The 19,163-nt window shown below is 36.6% G+C and overlaps 2 protein-coding genes across 3 annotated transcripts; both read right to left on the reverse strand.

Annotated features, from left to right (window-relative positions):
- Positions 1-891: 891 nt before the first annotated feature.
- LOC144451903 (PHD finger protein 10-like) lies at positions 892-16,990 on the reverse strand. 2 transcript variants are annotated; one of them, XM_078142818.1, is made up of 14 exons: positions 16,960-16,979; positions 16,010-16,108; positions 15,041-15,165; positions 14,424-14,557; positions 13,593-13,676; positions 12,792-12,928; positions 12,131-12,259; positions 11,690-11,799; positions 11,450-11,582; positions 10,899-11,033; positions 4,713-4,821; positions 3,598-3,710; positions 2,822-2,897; positions 892-1,901 (listed from the first exon to the last, which is right to left on the reverse strand). In XM_078142818.1, the coding sequence occupies exons 3-14, from the start codon at positions 15,151-15,153 to the stop codon at positions 1,786-1,788; spliced, it is 1,389 nt and encodes a 462-aa protein (XP_077998944.1). In that variant the 5' UTR covers positions 15,154-15,165; positions 16,010-16,108; positions 16,960-16,979; the 3' UTR covers positions 892-1,785. The 2 variants fall into 2 exon arrangements, with proteins under 2 accessions (XP_077998944.1, XP_077998935.1); XM_078142809.1 differs by lacking the exon at positions 16,010-16,108 and having other exon boundaries at positions 16,960-16,990.
- Positions 16,991-17,788: 798 nt separating this feature from the next.
- Positions 17,789-18,724, reverse strand: LOC144444279 (cyclin N-terminal domain-containing protein 1-like). Its single transcript, XM_078133696.1, has one exon. It carries the CDS (start codon positions 18,722-18,724, stop codon positions 17,789-17,791), a length of 936 nt encoding a protein of 311 aa, XP_077989822.1.
- Positions 18,725-19,163: the final 439 nt, after the last annotated feature.

Consider the following 19,163-nt stretch of genomic DNA (forward strand, 5'->3'; position numbering starts at 1 on the left):
TCTCTCTCTCTCTCTCTCTATATATATATATATAGATTTGCTCTCTTGTGTAAATTTATTGGGGCAAGATAAACCATGTCAGAGCACTGTGATACATGTCATCCACAATGACAATCATTAGTGGAATACCGCTGTCATCAGCATTTCTTCAATTAGAATGATACAATTAAAATAATCTATTTTTGGAAAGGAATATGTACATACATTATTTATTACAGTTCTGAATGTAATCTTTATAAGTGCCTTCTCCTGAGAGATGAATGTACCACAACTTTGGGTACTGTTGCCAAGAGACAGCTTTTCACAGTTTTGTGCCTTGTTGCTAGGAAACAATATGCAAATTGTGCTTTCTTGCTAGGAAACAATATGTGAATTGTGTCTTGTTGCTTGAGAAACAATGCCAATTGTGTGCCTTGTTGCTTGGGAACAATAAGCCTGTTGTATATTTTGTTGCTAGGAAACAGTTTACAAAGTGTGAACAGATGAAAATATGTAGACACATATTTGCATTTTTAACATAAAATGTACAACCATGGCAAAATGGGAGGCGTACTGATTTACAGTGTACATGTATTTCACTTCTCAGTGAAACAATCTCTCACACAGGAGTTATTTTATTACGAGAATAAAAGAGAAGAAAGCTATCATTGAAATGTGTGTTCAGAATTTTTATTCATAACTTGTCAATACTGAATTTTTGTGTTGTCAAATTGAAAAATTGTACTTAAAGTACGCAGCAAGCATGTTCAATGAAAATTTTGAATCAATTATTTCACATCTTTCTGTTTTGCAAAAGTAACAAATATTTCAGATAAGACTTCATCATAACAGAACTTTTACTTCAAACACACAACAAACATTGTCATGTTTTTTTATTTAGTGCTGGTCTTCATCAACATATTGTTAAAAAAAATTTTTTTTTTTGATGACAGTTTTTTTAAACTAATATTTTTTTACAGTTTAACATCCTGTCAAAAATTTTGGTTGCAATGATTTTGTTAAAGTTGTTATAAACAATAAAATGTACAAATTTATATGAATGTCTACTTCAAAAAAACAGGAAACACAAAAATATACAAAGGATATTTCCTTTAAATGGCAGTGCACAGAAAGTTGTAGCCATAGCTTTGTTTTTTTCCCCGTACGATTAAATGAACCTTAATTTCCCTGAAAATCGAAAATGTTTAATTCTCTCCAAATGTTGCCATGTAACTTGTTCCTGGTGCTTTTGAATTAATGAGATTAATGAAAGAAATGTAGTGGTTCACTGTCTTGTTTACAAGGAAATGAATAATCTGTTATTTTTCCATTGAACTGCAGTATTTGGCGGCCATATTGGATTCTAAATTAGATTAATTTTAATACTTCGACCTCTGTTTCAAAAACCTGCTTGGTGATCCCTGATTATTTACCTGATTTTATTTGAGAGTTGATGCATTTTTAAAACAAAACCAAAATAACATTAAAAGTTCCAAGATATTTTATTTCTGAGGTGCATATTTTTGTTGATGGTAGCTGTCATTTGACAAATTAACAGTATCGGTAGTGCACATATTGTCAACATGTACATTTTTTGTTTGCTAACAATGCACTTAGTTAGCAAATTCACTTTCATCCTTTCCTATTGACAAAGAGAGTAGATTTTGCTAGTAAACTGACAAATCATATTGTAACCCATCACAATTTCCTATCAAAATAGCTTGAAGTGATGAAATTCAAAACCAATTTCTGAGTTTTCCATGTTGGTTGTGATTAGTTTTTTTTTTTTACAATCAATGGTCCAAATCACCTCCGTCTCATTCTTGTTCGTCCTGAGCGTGCTGTGGGCGTCTGACTTGTTGTGTTATTACTATTGGTCGGCGTATCAGAATTTACCTTGCAGCTTTCACAGGCCCATTTGCCTGTATATGCATAGACAGAAATAGATTGTTAGAAGAACATGTAGTAAGTCAGTAGATTCTGAGGCAGTATAAGAGTTGTGAGAATGAATGAATATTTACTGGTGATAGGGTAACATTTGAAGAAGTCACACGACAGGTGTGACACATAAAATGTGAAAATCTTGGACAAAGAGGACCAATTCTCGGTACTTTAAATAGAATATTCCCACCTAGGTGCAAATAATGAACATTCGATTTCTTGGTCGACACCATAACTTCTGCTCCACGCGCTTCACATGCAATATTAGAGGCGTGTGTGCGAATACGTCGACCTTTTTGTTCTATTCTGACCCTCTAAACATGAAGTAAAATGCTTTTGCAGGTACCAAGAATTGTATACAAGGAAGGAAGAAATAGGTATCCACCAGAGATAGTCTAATCTAAATCAAGATGCCGACATCGAAATCCCAGCTGTATCACTGTAGCTTGTATCACATGTCTCTTCCAATACACATAATAACAGCCAATTATGGTACACCCTGACGATGCTGACGACATGCGGAAATTTGGGATTCGCTTACATATTTTTTTGTTGTTGAAAGTATGGAAGTTACTTTCATGAAAGGAAATCTGTCAGTATGTATTATACATGAAATACGGAAGTTATTCAACAGAAAACGTGAAAATAAGTCTGATCAACACAAAGATTAGTCTTTAAGATGCAATGTATAGTGCCATTCTATTAGCCATCACTCACTGTAAAGAGAAAGCTGATTAGGACGGAACGACACAGTATATCTTACAAACCATACATAGATTGAATAATCACCATTCCACAGTGTACTTGTCAAAGGTATGTACAGATGAGGTTTAAAGTATCTTCTACATCGCCAGGATAATATGGAGATGTTTGATGCAAAACTTTGACGACATATACTAACCTGTAGGGATACTTTTGAGTCCAACACAGAATGTATGATAACCACGATCACAATCATCACAAAACATCATTTTATCCTGTCAGAAAATAATAAAAACAGCACATTTGTCAAATAATTCAACTTTATGACAGAAGTCAACACCACACACTTATAAATGTCGTAATACAGTGAAAGAATTCAATGTGTTCATAAAAATGTCTATTTGTTCTTTAACTCAGTTCAAAGGTCAAGACATTCACCACATGGATATTATCTACGTACTGGAATGGCATCATAATATTAGGACAATATATTTCTAACTATTTCTTAGTAACTTGTGTTCTTCAATGTTTTGAACGCTGCAGTGTTAGTCTATTTTCTAGCAGACCTTATCACAATCTCTTCAGTGATAATATACTAATCAGACAAGAATGTTGTGTGTGTGTGTGTGTGTGTGTGTGTGTGTGTGTGTGTGTGTGTGTGTGTGTGTGTGTGTGTGTGTGTATGCATGTATGTATGTATGTATGTATGTATGTATGTATGTATGTATGGGTCTGTGTGTCTGCATGTCTGTGTATGTATGTATGTATGAGTCTGTGTGTCTGTGTATGGTGTATGTATGAGTCTGTGTGTTTGTGTGTGTGTGCACACAAGTGTCTGTCTGTCTGTCTGTGTTTGTTTGTGTGTGTGTGTCTGTGTGTGTGTGTGTGTGTGTGTGTGTGTGTCTGTCTGTGTGTCTGTCTGTCTGTCTTGCATGTGTTACCAGACGACCAATGAACTTTAAACCTTGTACCTACCTCATGAGTGGGATCACCACAATGTGTACAAGTTTTACATTCCATACACTGCCAAGGATAGGTTTGGATAACATGTACAAGGGCTGTACTCATTTCAAGGCATGAAGGATGACCTAGAACATAGAAACAAAACACAAAATATTTTACTCAGACTGGTCACATTATTTCAATGGAAAAAGTGTATGTAAGAAGATTATGAAAGTTGACTACTATGTCACTCTACTATGTCACTATACAAAATGAATACAGGTAAATACAACTGTTATCAAACAGTTACTGAAGTTATTACACATACCACTATTTAGTCTGATGGGGCACCCTCACACACCAGTCAAGTCCGTAGAGCTGCTCGGTGAGGGCGGAGCAACATGCCGTATCTTATATCTAAGCCCTATCATGACATAGTAATTTATTGTCATAAATTGTACCATAATATGCAAGTACAGTTGTACAACTTTGAACAGAAAATACAGGATTTATACCTATCTTGTTCTATGACTTGACAATGCACATCTAATATGTGATTTGCTTCTACAGTGCTTGAAATATGAATCAAGGCATACAGAATCACATTCTCGCAAACCAGAGCTGTTATTTTTTTGCCTGTCGCCATTAATACATAATTAACAACATCTTGTCTACAGCTAAGGGTGACCCTATTCTTTTTTTCTGTTTCTCAATACCCGACTGACCCAAATTTTCAGCTCCACCATCAAAATAAACAAATATGTTTATTTGTGACTGCCCTTAATATTTTGTGGAACAGCGCCCTCTCTGGACTGTCGATGTCATCTACAGTCATGGTGGCGCTGATGACACTTGTTCACGAACAGAGCAATTCTTTCATGAAGGAAGTTATTCAAGTAGTAGGGCTGAGAACATGCCAATTGTGTAGAGAAGCTGGGAAAGGGCTTGTTACCAGGAAACCAATAAAAAGAAGATAGCGAGGAGGAAAAGGAGATGCAAAGAAACATGAAGAAGATTTTTTTTCGACTTTTTTTTTTTTAAATCGACCGACCGACCCATAGTTGCCATGAAAAAGTAATGGAAACATAAAAAAATTTTGGGGTCACCCTAATATCAACACACTAATTAAAGTTAACAGACATACATACCACTATTATCACACTGGGAGCAGTGAACCAGGTCTTCAGACATGCCTTTCTTGTTAGATTCCTTGCCTTTCAAACAGATCCCACATATCGCATCGGGTATATCTTTAGGCTGTTGATGTAAAAGGACAAGAAAAAATTACACTGCAAGCAGTTGTAGCTATTCATTTTCAGTGTATACACACAAAAAACTAAAAAAAAAGTTTAAATCACAGCCAACCATAGCTATCACCTGCACAAGGCAAAACACAAAATAATATAAAACAAAAAAGAAAAAGAAAGCATGCTTAGTTGTGAACATGTAGGATGAATGTGTGATGTATACTTGCAATGAAATCGACTCAGTGTTTTGGTGATCAACTAACAAAATTAACTAATACATTTAATATTATAATCAGATGATATATGCGCCATTCATCATACTCTTGAGGTGAATTCAAAGTCCAACAAATGCACACAAGCATCAGACGTTGTCATTGACAAATATTCAAATAATTATGATATGTCCAACTCAAATGACATCACACCACTATGATATCATATCATGGCTGCCAGTAGTAGCTTTCATGCAACACATAAACTCACGCACATAAAATGTGTTTATTACATACATAGTCTTGCAATGTACAATGTATGTGTGACATATAATACATCATAGTGAGGTCCTGTAATGATATGGTTCAAGGGTCATGGTACATTGACACAATGACATGAAGTTGATGAAGTGTAAAGGTGAAAGTTCAAAGGTTACTGAGTCAGAGTGGTTCAAGGGTTGCATGAGTTGGCATAATGACGTGAAAGTACAAACTTTAGTGTGGAAGGGTATGAAGTAAATGTGACAGAAATGTTTGGTGGACAGGTAGTAACTGATGAATGACATACATTGTACAAAGGTTAAAGTTCAAAGCAATGTGGTTTATGGGTCACAAAAGTTGACATAAAAACTTGAAGCATCAGCTTTAGGGTGAGGGGATGGTACATTTGTATTAGCACAGACACACAAGAAAGTGTTTTGTTGTACAGGTCACAGATAATGACAAAGGTCAAAGGGTAAATGTACAGTAACCACTGGTGACACAAAGTGGAACATGTGCAGTGATAATACAAAAGTTTTATGGAACAGCATGAAATACTTAAGTTTACAGAACTGGAATGGCTGAACATTATAGTGTAGAGGTTAAAGTTCAAAGGTTAAAAGTGGCAGGATGAAATGTCTATGATTAAATTGGAGAACAAAGGAAAGTGTGTAGGTTAATTGCATTAAAGATAATCAAGTCAGATGATTGAAGCTTTGCAGACTGAAACATATCAGATGATTGGAACTTCACAGAGACATGGTCACTGTGAGACATGTCAGATGATCATAGCTTTATACAGACTGTGGAAGATGTCAGATGATTGGAGCTTTGCACAGACTGTGAAACAAGTCAGATGATTGGAGCTTTGCACAGACTGTGAAACATGTCAGATGATTGGAGCTTTGCACAGACTATGAAACATGTCAGATGATTGGAGCTTTGCACAGACTGTGAAACATGTCAGATGATTGGAGCTTTGCACAGACTATGAAACATGTCAGATGATTGGAGCTTTGTACAGACTGTGAAACATGTCAGATGATTGGAGCTTTGCACAGACTTTGAAACATGTCAGATGATTGGAGCTTTGCACAGACTTTGAAACATGTCAGATGATTGGAGCTTTGCACAGACTATGAAACATGTCAGATGATTAGAGCTTTGCACAGACTGTGAAACATGTCAGATGATTGGAGCTTTGCACAGACTATGAAACATGTCAGATGATTGGAGCTTTGCACAGACTTTGAAACATGTCAGATGATTGGAGCTTTGCACAGACTTTGAAACATGTCAGATGATTGGAGCTTTGCACAGACTTTGAAACATGTCAGATGATTGGAGCTTTGCACAGACTTTGAAACATGTCAGATGATTGGAGCTTTGCACAGACTATGAAACATGTCAGATGATTGGAGCTTTGTAAAGACTATGAAACATGTCAGATGATTGGAGCTTTGCACAGACTATGAAACATGTCAGATGATTGGAGCTTTGCATAAACTGAAACTGTGTGAAAGGTTTAGGGTGTTGGAAGTTACCTAATCTCAATACTGACTATGTGAAATATGCCAGGTCTATGGGAGTTAACCATGTTGTATGCACATTGTCTTTAAGTGTCAAGCGTCTGGAGGTTAACCAAAGAGTCAGGTGTTTAGAGGTTAACCAAAGAGTCAAGTGTTTGGAGGTTAACCAAAGAGTCAGATATTTGGCGGTTAAACATGTTGTATGCACACTGTCTTGAGGTGTCAAGTGTTTGGAGGTTAACTAAGGAGTCAAGTGTTTGGAGGTTAACCAAAGAGTCAGGTGTTTGGAAGTTAACCAAAGAGCAAGGTGGTTAAACATGTTGTATGCACACTGTCTTGAGGTGTCAAGCGTTTGGAGGTTACCAAAGGAGCCAAGTGTTTGGAGGTTAACCATGGTTCCAAATGTTTAGAGGTTACCAAGCCGAGCGTTTTGGGTTAAACATCTCACATACAACATGTCAGGTGTTTGGAGGTTAAGTAAGTTACACGCATGAGCAAACAGTGTAAAGTTATCAAGTGTGGAGGCTAACTAAGGTGCCAAGTGTTTGGGCATTGACCAAGGTGCCAAGTGTCTGGAGGCTATACGTAACTTATGCACACTGTGTGAGGTGTAGAAAACGGTTGGAACTTTTATCAAATACAGACTATATATGAAATGTGTCAGATGTTTGGAGGTGAGAATTATTGAAAATACAGACTATGTGAAGGATGTCATGATTTTTGAGGTTGACAACACTTAACACAGACTATGCAGTAAAAGTATGAGGTGTGAAAGAGAAAGATTAGGACACCTCTTTCTTCAATGTGTCCGCCTCCTTCTCCTCTGTCTCCTCCTCACCCTGCTCAGGAGGCTGTCATCACATTACAACAGCAATAGTTTTAAAAAGAGATAGAAGAGAGAAAGAGTCAGTACATAACCCTGGTCTACTGATGAAGTCAAGGTTAGTCTATACCTCTATCTAGTAGTGATGAAGTCAAGGTTAGTCTATACCTCTATCTAGTAGTGATGAAGGCAAGGTTAGTCTATACCTCTATCTAGTAGTGATGAAGTCAAGGTTAGTCTATACCTCTATCTAGTAGTGATGAAGTCAAGGTTAGTCTATACCTCTATCTAGTAGTGATGAAGGCAAGGTTAGTCTATACCTCTATCTAGTAGTGATGAAGGCAAGGTTAGTCTATACCTCTATCTAGTAGTGATGAAGGCAAGGTTAGTCTATACCTCTATCTAGTAGTGATGAAGGCAAGGTTAGTCTATACCTCTATCTAGTAGTGATGAAGGCAAGGTTAGTCTATACCTCTATCTAGTAGTGATGAAGGCAAGGTTAGTCTATACCTCTATCTAGTAGTGATGAAGGCAAGGTTAGTCTATACCTCTATCTAGTAGTGATGAAATCAATGTTAGTCTATACCTCTATCTAGTAGTGATGAAGGCAAGGTTAGTCTATACCTCTATCTAGTAGTGATGAAGTCAAGGTTAGTCTATACCTCTATCTAGTAGTGATGAAGTCAAGGTTAGTCTATACCTCTATCTAGTAGTGATGAAGGCAAGGTTAGTCTATACCTCTATCTAGTAGTGATGAAGTCAAGGTTAGTCTATACCTCTATCTAGTAGTGATGAAGGCAAGGTTAGTCTATACCTCTATCTAGTAGTGATGAAGACAAGGTTAGTCTATACCTCTATCTAGTAGTGATGAAGTCAAGGTTAGTCTATACCTCTATCTAGTAGTGATGAAGGCAAGGTTAGTCTATACCTCTATCTAGTAGTGATGAAGGCAAGGTTAGTCTATACCTCTGTCTATTGATGAAATCAATGTTAGTCTATACTTCAGTACACAACCCTGGTCTACTGATGAAGGCAAGGTTAGTCAATACCTCTATCTAGTAGTGATGAAGTCAAGGTTAGTCTATACCTCTGTCTATTGATGAAATCAATGTTAGTCTATACTTCAGTACACAACCCTGGTCTACTGATGAAGGCAAGGTTAGTCAATACCTCTATCTAGTAGTGATGAAGTTAAGGTTAGTCTATACCTCTGTCTATTGATGAAATCAATGTTAGTCTATACTTCAGTACACAACCCTGGTCTACTGATGAAGACAAGGTTAGTCTATACCTCTATCTAGTAGTGATGAAGTCAAGGTTAGTCTATACCTCTGTCTAGTAGTGATGAAGGCAAGGTTAGTCTATACCTCTATCTAGTAGTGATGAAGGCAAGGTTAGTCTATACCTCTATCTAGTAGTGATGAAGTCAAGGTTAGTCTATACCTCTATCTAGTAGTGATGAAGTCAAGGTTAGTCTATACCTCTATCTAGTAGTGATGAAGGCAAGGTTAGTCTATACCTCTATCTAGTAGTGATGAAGTCAAGGTTAGTCTATACCTCTATCTAGTAGTGATGAAGTCAAGGTTAGTCTATACTTCAGTACACAACCCTGGTCTACTGATGAAGGCAAGGTTAGTCTATACCTCTATCTAGTAGTGATGAAGTCAAGGTTAGTCTATACCTCTGTCTATTGATGAAGGCAAGGTTAGTCTATACCTCTATCTAGTAGTGATGAAGTCAAGGTTAGTCTATACCTCTGTCTATTGATGAAATCAATGTTAGTCTATACTTCAGTACACAACCCTGGTCTACTGATGAAGGCAAGGTTAGTCTATACCTCTATCTAGTAGTGATGAAGTCAAGGTTAGTCTATACCTCTGTCTATTGATGAAATCAATGTTAGTCTATACTTCAGTACACAACCCTGGTCTACTGATGAAGGCAAGGTTAGTCTATACCTCTGTCTATTGATGAAATCAATGTTAGTCTATACTTCAGTACACAACCCTGGTCTACTGATGAAGGCAAGGTTAGTCTATACCTCTATCTAGTAGTGATGAAGGCAAGGTTAGTCTATACCTCTATCTAGTAGTGATGAAGTCAAGGTTAGTCTATACCTCTATCTAGTAGTGATGAAGTCAAGGTTAGTCTATACCTCTATCTAGTAGTGATGAAGGCAAGGTTAGTCTATACCTCTATCTAGTAGTGATGAAGTCAAGGTTAGTCTATACCTCTATCTAGTAGTGATGAAGGCAAGGTTAGTCTATACCTCTATCTAGTAGTGATGAAGGCAAGGTTAGTCTATACCTCTATCTAGTAGTGATGAAGTCAAGGTTAGTCTATACCTCTATCTAGTAGTGATGAAGTCAAGGTTAGTCTATACCTCTATCTAGTAGTGATGAAGTCAAGGTTAGTCTATACCTCTATCTAGTAGTGATGAAGTCAAGGTTAGTCTATACCTCTATCTAGTAGTGATGAAGTCAAGGTTAGTCTATACCTCTATCTAGTAGTGATGAAGGCAAGGTTAGTCTATACCTCTATCTAGTAGTGATGAAGTCAAGGTTAGTCTATACCTCTATCTAGTACTGATGAAGGCAAGGTTAGTCTATACCTCTATCTAGTAGTGATGAAGTCAAGGTTAGTCTATACCTCTATCTAGTACTGATAAAGGCAAGGTTAGTCTATACCTCTATCTAGTAGTGATGAAGTCAAGGTTAGTCTATACCTCTGTCTATTGATGAAATCAATGTTAGTCTACACTCCAGTATACAACCCTGATCTATTTATGAAGTCAAAGATATATATATATATACTCAAGTATATATTTTCAATCTGTTGATGAAATGAGATTAGTATATACTTCATTGTGATAGAGACATGAAATATCAATTTATTGCTATCACTGGACACTGTCCCGTATTAATAAATGTGAACAATACATTCAATTCAATAGAGTGTGCACAGTCATCATCGTTTTTTTAACTGCAATGGTGTTGAGCCTATCGTGTACCCTTGCGCATGGAGTCTGTTATTGGTTGGCGACAATACGCCTACCTTGTACCCCCTAGTAGGGTATTTGTTATTGGGTTGATGACAATAAGTTTACCTGGTACCCTCTAGTAGGGTATTTGTTATTGGCTGACGACAATACGCCTACCTGGTACCCTTTTAGTAGGGTATTTGCTATTGGTCTAAAGACAGCAAGCCTTCCGTGTACCCCTTAGTTGGGTATTTATTATTAGTCTAATAACAATAAGCCTACCTTGTATCCCTTAGTTGGGTGTTTGTTTTTATTATTGGTCTTACTAGCTGCTCTTTCGGTGTTTGATTCTGAACTGGTGCTTCCACTCTCACTCTCACTGCTACTGTCTGACCCTGAGTCACTTGATTCACTCACCTGTAAACAATGAAAAAAAAAAAAAACACACGAGAAAGATAAAATACTGTTAACATCAAGTAGTGGTCTGTATGAGAAGATTACTATCAGTGACAATCAATGTTTTCACTCCTACTCATAGGAGTTAACAACTTGAACAGGTCATCAAGATTTGCCACTTTGCCTGCCACCATTAGACGAGCATTTACGTTGGTTGCCTACTTCGCTGTGACTGATTGGTCACCTACCGTAAGGTACTTGCATTGCAACTGCTGCTACCATAAGAAAGCTTTTATAATTTGTCACCAACTTTGCTTTGATTGCCATCAAGAGATGACTGTTCTGATTCGTCACCTAAAGAAGGTTACTTATACTTGCACTTCAATTGCCACTAAGAGACAACTGTTCTGATTGGTCACCTGAATAATGATACTCACACTTTGACTGCCTGCAAGAGACGACAGCTCTGATTCGTCATCTTCAATAGTTGCTGGCAGTTGACTGGGTGACAGAGGTGGTCCATAGAGAGAGGTATTGAGTGGAAAATAATTCAGTTCAGCTGCAGTATATCTGAAATACGGAAGATGAGATAAACGTTGCAGTAGGTCAAGAAGGTCAAAATTACCACTAATCTTAAACATGGGAAAAAAAATGTTTTAGAGGAGGTACTGACTTACCTTTTGTAGTGATTCTGAAATTGGCCAGGTAGAAGTGCAACAGGATAAGACTCAACTTTAGTTGCTTCTTTTGGTAAGGTAAACATTGAACCCCTGGGAACTTGTGCTATCTGAAGACAGAAATACAAGGGTTTAGAATTTGGTACGGTAAACATTGAACCCCTTAGAACTTGTGCTATCTGAAGACAGAAATACACAGGTTAACACTTTGGTGCTGTATCATACAATCACACAGTTAGTTGTCTGAAACACAGTACAAAACAGTAAACTACAAGCTACAACTCTCATTTTGTCAAAATATAATAAAAACTGTGATTTTGAGAGTGAGTCATGAAAACCCAGCAACAGGTAGATACTGTATATTAAGAAAACACATACTAAATAAGTGACACAAAATGAGAGTCTCTGACGTTTTGCAAAAAAAATTGAAAACTGACTTACTGAGGTCTGCATGTCATAGTATGCTTGTCTTTCTTCTTTCCTATCTCGATTAAACAACATATTATATTCTGATGCTTGTTTCACTGCTTTCTTGATGTATTCTTTGATTTTACCCGCATCAACAGCTGGCTGAAATACACCATCACAGTAACAATGAAATTAACGACAACAAACAAATAATAATAATGAAATTGGTGACTATTGCGACTATTATCATGAGAGTAACAATGAAATACTTAGAGACAACAAACAAATAATAATGATGAAATTGGTGACCATGGTGACTATTACCATGACAGTGACAATATGATGTAGTGTGATGCACCCTGAGTACTCCTAGTACAGTTGCACACAAGCTGTCATGGATCAGATTCTCTTATTATTAGTTATATTCAATGACAGCTACAATGTTTTCTGCTGCACTGTACGGCCACAGACAGCACTGCAAGTACTCCGACATACATATACCCCGAGTACGCCACACTAGCAGTCACACATCATGGGGCCCTGTCATGTACTTTCCAAACATATATGACCATACTAATGGGGGTGCCTGACCTGGGTCACCTTTACATCCAAGATGGCGTCCAATATTTACTACGACCACAGTGAATACCGTACAATTGTTGTAAAATAAAACAGTTTAGAGTAAAAAACTCACCACTTCATACTCTTTATGTTTATCTTTTATACTCTGTCTTTCCCTCTCATGTAACACTGCTGCATATTCTTTATATTTATCAGGATAATCCTTGGCCATCAGGTCCAACACTTCGTCCGTTTTTAACGCAGTAAGACCTGAAATCATTAAAAAAATAATATGAAATACCAATTTATAAACTTCCAAAATACTGAATGTGAAAGCCATCACTTTGAACATTGGAAACTGAACTTTCAGCTAACTTTTAAAGATAGACAATACTAAAACGATTGTTGTAACATTTGACAGAAACTATTGAATGGATGGTAATTATACTCTTACTCTCAGTCAGGTGGCATTTCTGATGATGTTCATAATCTTGCAATGTACATTTTTGTGGACTTTCACTATTTACACTATTTTGATTACAAGGTTATCATATCCACACAACAAACACATTGCTATCATTAACTTGTGTTATCTACCACATGCAATAACAATAATTTTAGTGTGTGTATCTATCTTTGTACGTCACAAGCTGATTTCTGCAGAGGTAGCTGTACAATGTAACTATTTTTATACTAAAAGTTACATTCTTGCTTAATAGTGTAATGATTGTTGAGTTTCATTTTTATGCTAAGAACATATTTTCTTCAGTAATTCTAAAAATGTTCTTCAAACACCAACAACTTATTTCTAAGTACAATTTTTTACCAGAATCCCACAACTTGAATGTTTGCCACTACATCCAATAATGGTATAATGGTTACCTCAACCGCTTATCACAATTCCACACTACTATTATATCTATTAAAGTCTTACCCAAATTGACCTGCATCTCTGTCACTGCTCCTTTTTCTCTGAGAAAATTCCTTTCTTTCATGTCAAGTTCTCTTCTTTCTAAATCTATGGTACATAGGTAGATAAATGGGCATAAGAATTGTATTAAGGGTTGATCACGATTTGACAATGCTCTGGGGAAAATAAAATACTGTTGATTTCTTTGAAAACAAGAGAGTGAACCCCAACATTTCATTTATTACCATATTTCAAAAGGGCTTGGAACTACCTTTCATATAGAAAAGTTTGGCGGGATGTGAGTAGTTTGTCATTTTAAGAGAAATTGGTCCCTGAGGCGCATTCAACCGTCAAATACAAATATGAACATGAAATATGGCTTATAATTTACATTTGATATAGCTTCACTGTTGCACTTCTGTAACATGGATTAAAACCATTGGATTCTATTGAAGGAGCGTGTGAAAATGTGATAACAAAGCCAATACAGCAGGTAACCTACTTGGTCAAAGCCAAGGGAAACATTTAACAATAATGAAACAAGATGCATATAAACTACTACAGTATGGATATCAGTTATGATTTGTGAGGTAAACAGAATGACTATGGAGGTAAATAATAACATGGCTATATAACTCTAAGAGAGTAATTGTATGAATGAAGAAAAATCAATGGGGACAGTGAAAATAACACAGGGTGCATGACCAATAACAGCAGGGTACAAAATATCAAAGCAGGGTACTGAGCCCTACTGTAATCCCTCATGGAGAACACTGAGTTTCTGGCTGATTTGTCACCGGACTGCCAAAGTCTGAAGAATGATGGTGGCAAAAATATTTAAAAAAAACAACAAACCTGGATATTTCCTCTTGAAAGATTTAACAACCAAAAATTCACTGACTTGTTCTTGCAGCATATACATTTCACCATCTTTACAATTTGAAGGCCATTGATATTCATACAGGCTTTCAGCTGGGAAGAAGGATTCACTACAGAAATGAAAACACAAATAGTTGAAGTAATCAGTGCGGGGAGCTACTAGTGTACCCCAACTATATTGCATTCTGGGATTTTACTTTGCTCTGCATGTACCGCTTGTAATACTATCAATGTAAAGTGTGTATTGTAGTGTGCTCAAACTCAAACACAAACTGATCGGTTGCCATCGGGAGTGATAATACCACATCAGAGTTAACACCATGTCAGACTATTTGACTATATTCAAATGAAGTCATTGATATGTAAATGTGCATTCCTTACTCAAATGAACACCAGAGTTAACATCAACATTTTTGCTGTCTATAGATGGAGTTATTGACTTTAAATGTGCTGTATTGAAGTACCTAGTACATTGTAAGTAGTAAGTAGTTGTATGTGTACCTTAATATCCGGCAATGTACTATAAAATAACTCTTTCTACAACCATACCAGGACTACTGTAATCAGCACTGACAGGAAAACGCTGTACTTACTTGATCACTTCATCACCAACATCACTACTTTTGTTGCTGTCACGTGACCCTGCTCTGCGACGCTTTGCTGGTCGAGAAGCAGCACTTGCAGATACATCATCACTAGAATCCATGGAGTCTTTTTCCTGTTGATGAAAATCACACAATTGATAGACAGGGTATGTATGTACGTCAAAGTGCAGAGAAGTCAACCAATCTGATTAACACCTTATGAAGGGGGAGACTCCTTTGTTTACACACTGTATTGCTTGTCTTGAACTTGGCCACAGTGTTGGTAGTAAGTTAGAAATTTCCATTAATTTAAAAACAGGACCCAATTAATTAAGACACATGGGTGCCAGTGTGGTGATACTAGTGGAATTTGCAAGGGTGATTGCAGTGTTCTCTGCAGCTGTGCTTTCAAGAGCGTAGAGTGAATGTGTAGCAGAAAACATTGCAAGTATAGCCATGTACATGTACATGTACTGTGACTTGCACTTGTACAGCTGCACACTTACCACTATCACTCTTTTATCATTGACCAGGTTCATTAAATTATTAGTAGCTCGTGAAGCGGCTGCGTAGTGGCTCAATGACTAGTTTGAATGCGCTTCCTATATACTAAGCAAAGTTTTTATGGTGGTTTTACCCAAGGATGCATTGCAGCGCAGTGACTATGCATGCGCATTCCATATATACTATGCCTAGTACTATACTATGGGCATCTATACTATCACTGTGAGGCAGCCAGTCGCGGTCAAAATCGACCCTGTGCGAGCTTATGGGCTTTGCCTAGTTGTTGTGATATTATATTTTTACTCCAAAATGCCAAACTGTATATTGAATGATTATGCACTTATTTGTATACTTTTATGAAAAAATTTTTGTGCACACTGCCGCCCTTGATGAACATAATCATATGTACAAAGGAATGTATGTAATGATCTTAGATATAATGGCATGCTATCATCTAATACTGACACCACTCACTCTTCCTTGTCTGTGGTTAAACAGAACAGACTACTACCATTAGATTAATGGACCTCAGTTGTCTGGGTGTGAAACATCCAGTATCATCTAGCCTTGATACTAAGACAAACATTTGAACATTACAATATAACAAATCCTGTACAAAATGAAGAGGTTTTGTTTTTAAAAACATCTACATTTTGTATATTAAAAACATTTTAACTTACACCATCAAAGAATTTGTTTGAGTCGATCGACAACTCATCATACAACAAAAAGCTGAAATTATAACTACACTCGGGTATACACATTAAAACATAACTCATATCCAATGATGAAAATATGACATACTCAAAAGATATGGATATTACACAGGGTACATAGTTATATTTATAACATGGAAGTATACCATGCTTATAACAATAGGATTTTAAAATATCACAATTCGGCCAATACATTTAATACCGATACTTGACCTTCTATTCATATATATAGAATACGGTTTTTACTGCAAAATATTGTCGGAACAGATCGACAATCTCGTATCAGTTATTATTTTTATGGACAAAATATCCAATCTTATATCAATTACATTTACAATACAAAATTGTAACGCAACGTTATACGCCTCAAAGACTTCGTGTAACTGAAATTCGGGTTGGTGGGTGCACGAGTGGAGCTTCAATTAGACATTAAAACATATCGTATCGTTCTGCATGTAACAGTGTGATTCGATCTCTGCTGATATAAAGGTGACTGAGCTGACTATTCGATAGTGGATTTCAGTGTCAGTGAAAACAAAGAAAATAGAGACGACCTCGATACACCGGTTTGCTACACTCATGCGGATAATTATTCGATACTACAGGTAGCACATGTATTAAGGAAACTTATTCAAGTAGATCAAACAAATTGAGACGCTATATTGCTTGACTTTCATTGAATAGATACGTAGAAAATTACAATATTACCTGGCTTACGAGCACAGATGCCGCCATTGTAAGTTCACATATGTAGCCTCTTACCGTAAACACCGCTGGTGGCGCAATTTACACCAGCGCCACCATTTGATTGAAGTGAAAGTAAGAATCAGAGACAGAATCAGTGATAAATTCGAATTCCATCCTCCTAAAAGATACTTGGCTTGATATAGGTCCAATATTTATTATCATGGGCATAGGGAGACTGACAGACAGAAACAAACAAACAAACAAACAAACAAGCAATCAAGCAATATAAGGTGTAAGATCATTAAATTTTTTAAAATTGTGTATGTGTTGTATCTGCTTATCATTATTGAAATGTAATTCCCTTTGCACCTGAGCCAAAGGCAAGTAAACCCACTCCGCTCTATTTACAATCATTTATACATATCAGTATATGAAAATCAGAATCTCAACAAAACTGATAAATAACTTGTGTTTTAGAAATCTCTTTTAATAACTATACCAGCTTGATAAAACAAAAAAAACATTCTTTGAACAATTTCTGTTCATAATATTTAAAAGCAAAAATGGCATAAGTTGCACATATAAATCAATTTTGTTTTAAATAAATTTGAAAAAGGAGTGTCAAAGCCAAAATAGTTCTCAGGGATAAAGTCATGTGGAATCCAGCATATGTTAAAATGCATTGCACAATATATGTGGAATGTAATCTATGTATCCTTAAAGTAATGTAAAAGTTGAAGACTTAAATATATTAAAAAATCTAAAATGTACATGTAAAGGCTCATGTCACTTTACCTAAATTGTACATGTAAGGCTCTCTTTATCTGAATCTGTTTAGTCATTCTTATTGTTAGTTACTTCTACTATCTTGCTGTACAAACTCTTGCACAAGTACCTGTGAAAAGTCCACAATATCATCAGGAGGAATCCTTGTTATTTTGCTGAGATGACCTACAAGTCGTTCATACACAGACATGTCAACTGCATGGGTAGCTGCTCCAATGATGGCTACAGCTAAGAACATATTGTCCTGTTCCACTGCGGTAAATCTTGCTCTGTCTTCCTCTGAGACAGACATAGAGCCTGTGGCTATAGCGCAGAGTTTGTTATAGACTACGTGCCTTCTCAGGAAAGTCACATCTAAAACATCAATACATGCCGCATGCAATACTTTCACATTTGTAGTATTGTCATTGTGTCCCAGTATTTCTAGCAATGCTTCAACATACGTAAGTGGTGATGTCGAAGGAACTTGATAGTCCAGAGTTTTCAGGATACTAAGTTCTGACAGCATAATACTATCCATGGTGTACTGATGCCCTGCTGTTGATAGAAAACGCTGACATTTCCTTAGGGTTACAATTTTGTAATGAGAACACAGCTTACTTGCTAATTGCACTGAGGAAACCATACGTAGGCACATCAAGCGCCCAAGTTTGTTCTCTAAAGTTTTCCATTCTGTCTTTCTGTCTCTGTATTTTGTACTTGTGCATATATGTTTATATAGTCCACACACATGTTTTGCCATAAACTTATCAAAAATATGTACTGCTAGGAACCTAGTCTCGGGTGGTTGCTTGAAGTAGTCACACAAAAGGAATATATAGTCTGCAACTTTTCCTCCACAAAAACGTCCATAATTCTGTCCTAAGCATGATTTAGCATTTTCTTCACTTTCAGACGCTAAAATATACAGCATATCTTCCAAAAGTTCAGCTGGTATGCAAGCACCTTGCAGATTGAAGACAGGTTCTGGTGGGCTCCCAAATATCTGTTCCATTGACATGATGACGTCATACTTGAGCTTCTGATGAGAGAGAAAAAAAAGATAGACAATGGGTTAGAAAGTGAATAAGAATTTACCTCTTGTTGAGAAAGTAAAAAAACACTTGGAAATCAGTGGTTGGGATATAGTTTTGGTAACTAGGTGGAGAATTAGATCAGTTACATGCAAATCCAGTGACTTTTTTGTCAACAAACTATTAAAACACCACAAACGTTTGACTGATTAGTCATGCATTTGGTAGATATGTTCCTTGGGATGTTCAAATGAAACCTTCTTCAGTGCAAAATGATCTGATTCTTGGTATGCAAGTGATGTAAAAGGAACAGTAGTATGATTCTTTGTCAAACGCCTTATTCAGTAAAAATCAGCTGGGCTGATTGTCAAAGTTTTCTTATGGCATATTAGTTGGGTTTTGCTCATGATAAAGATGACCAGAACT

Source organism: Glandiceps talaboti, chromosome 2, assembly GCF_964340395.1.
Source record: "Glandiceps talaboti chromosome 2, keGlaTala1.1, whole genome shotgun sequence".
Taxonomy (NCBI): Eukaryota; Metazoa; Hemichordata; class Enteropneusta; family Spengelidae; genus Glandiceps; species Glandiceps talaboti.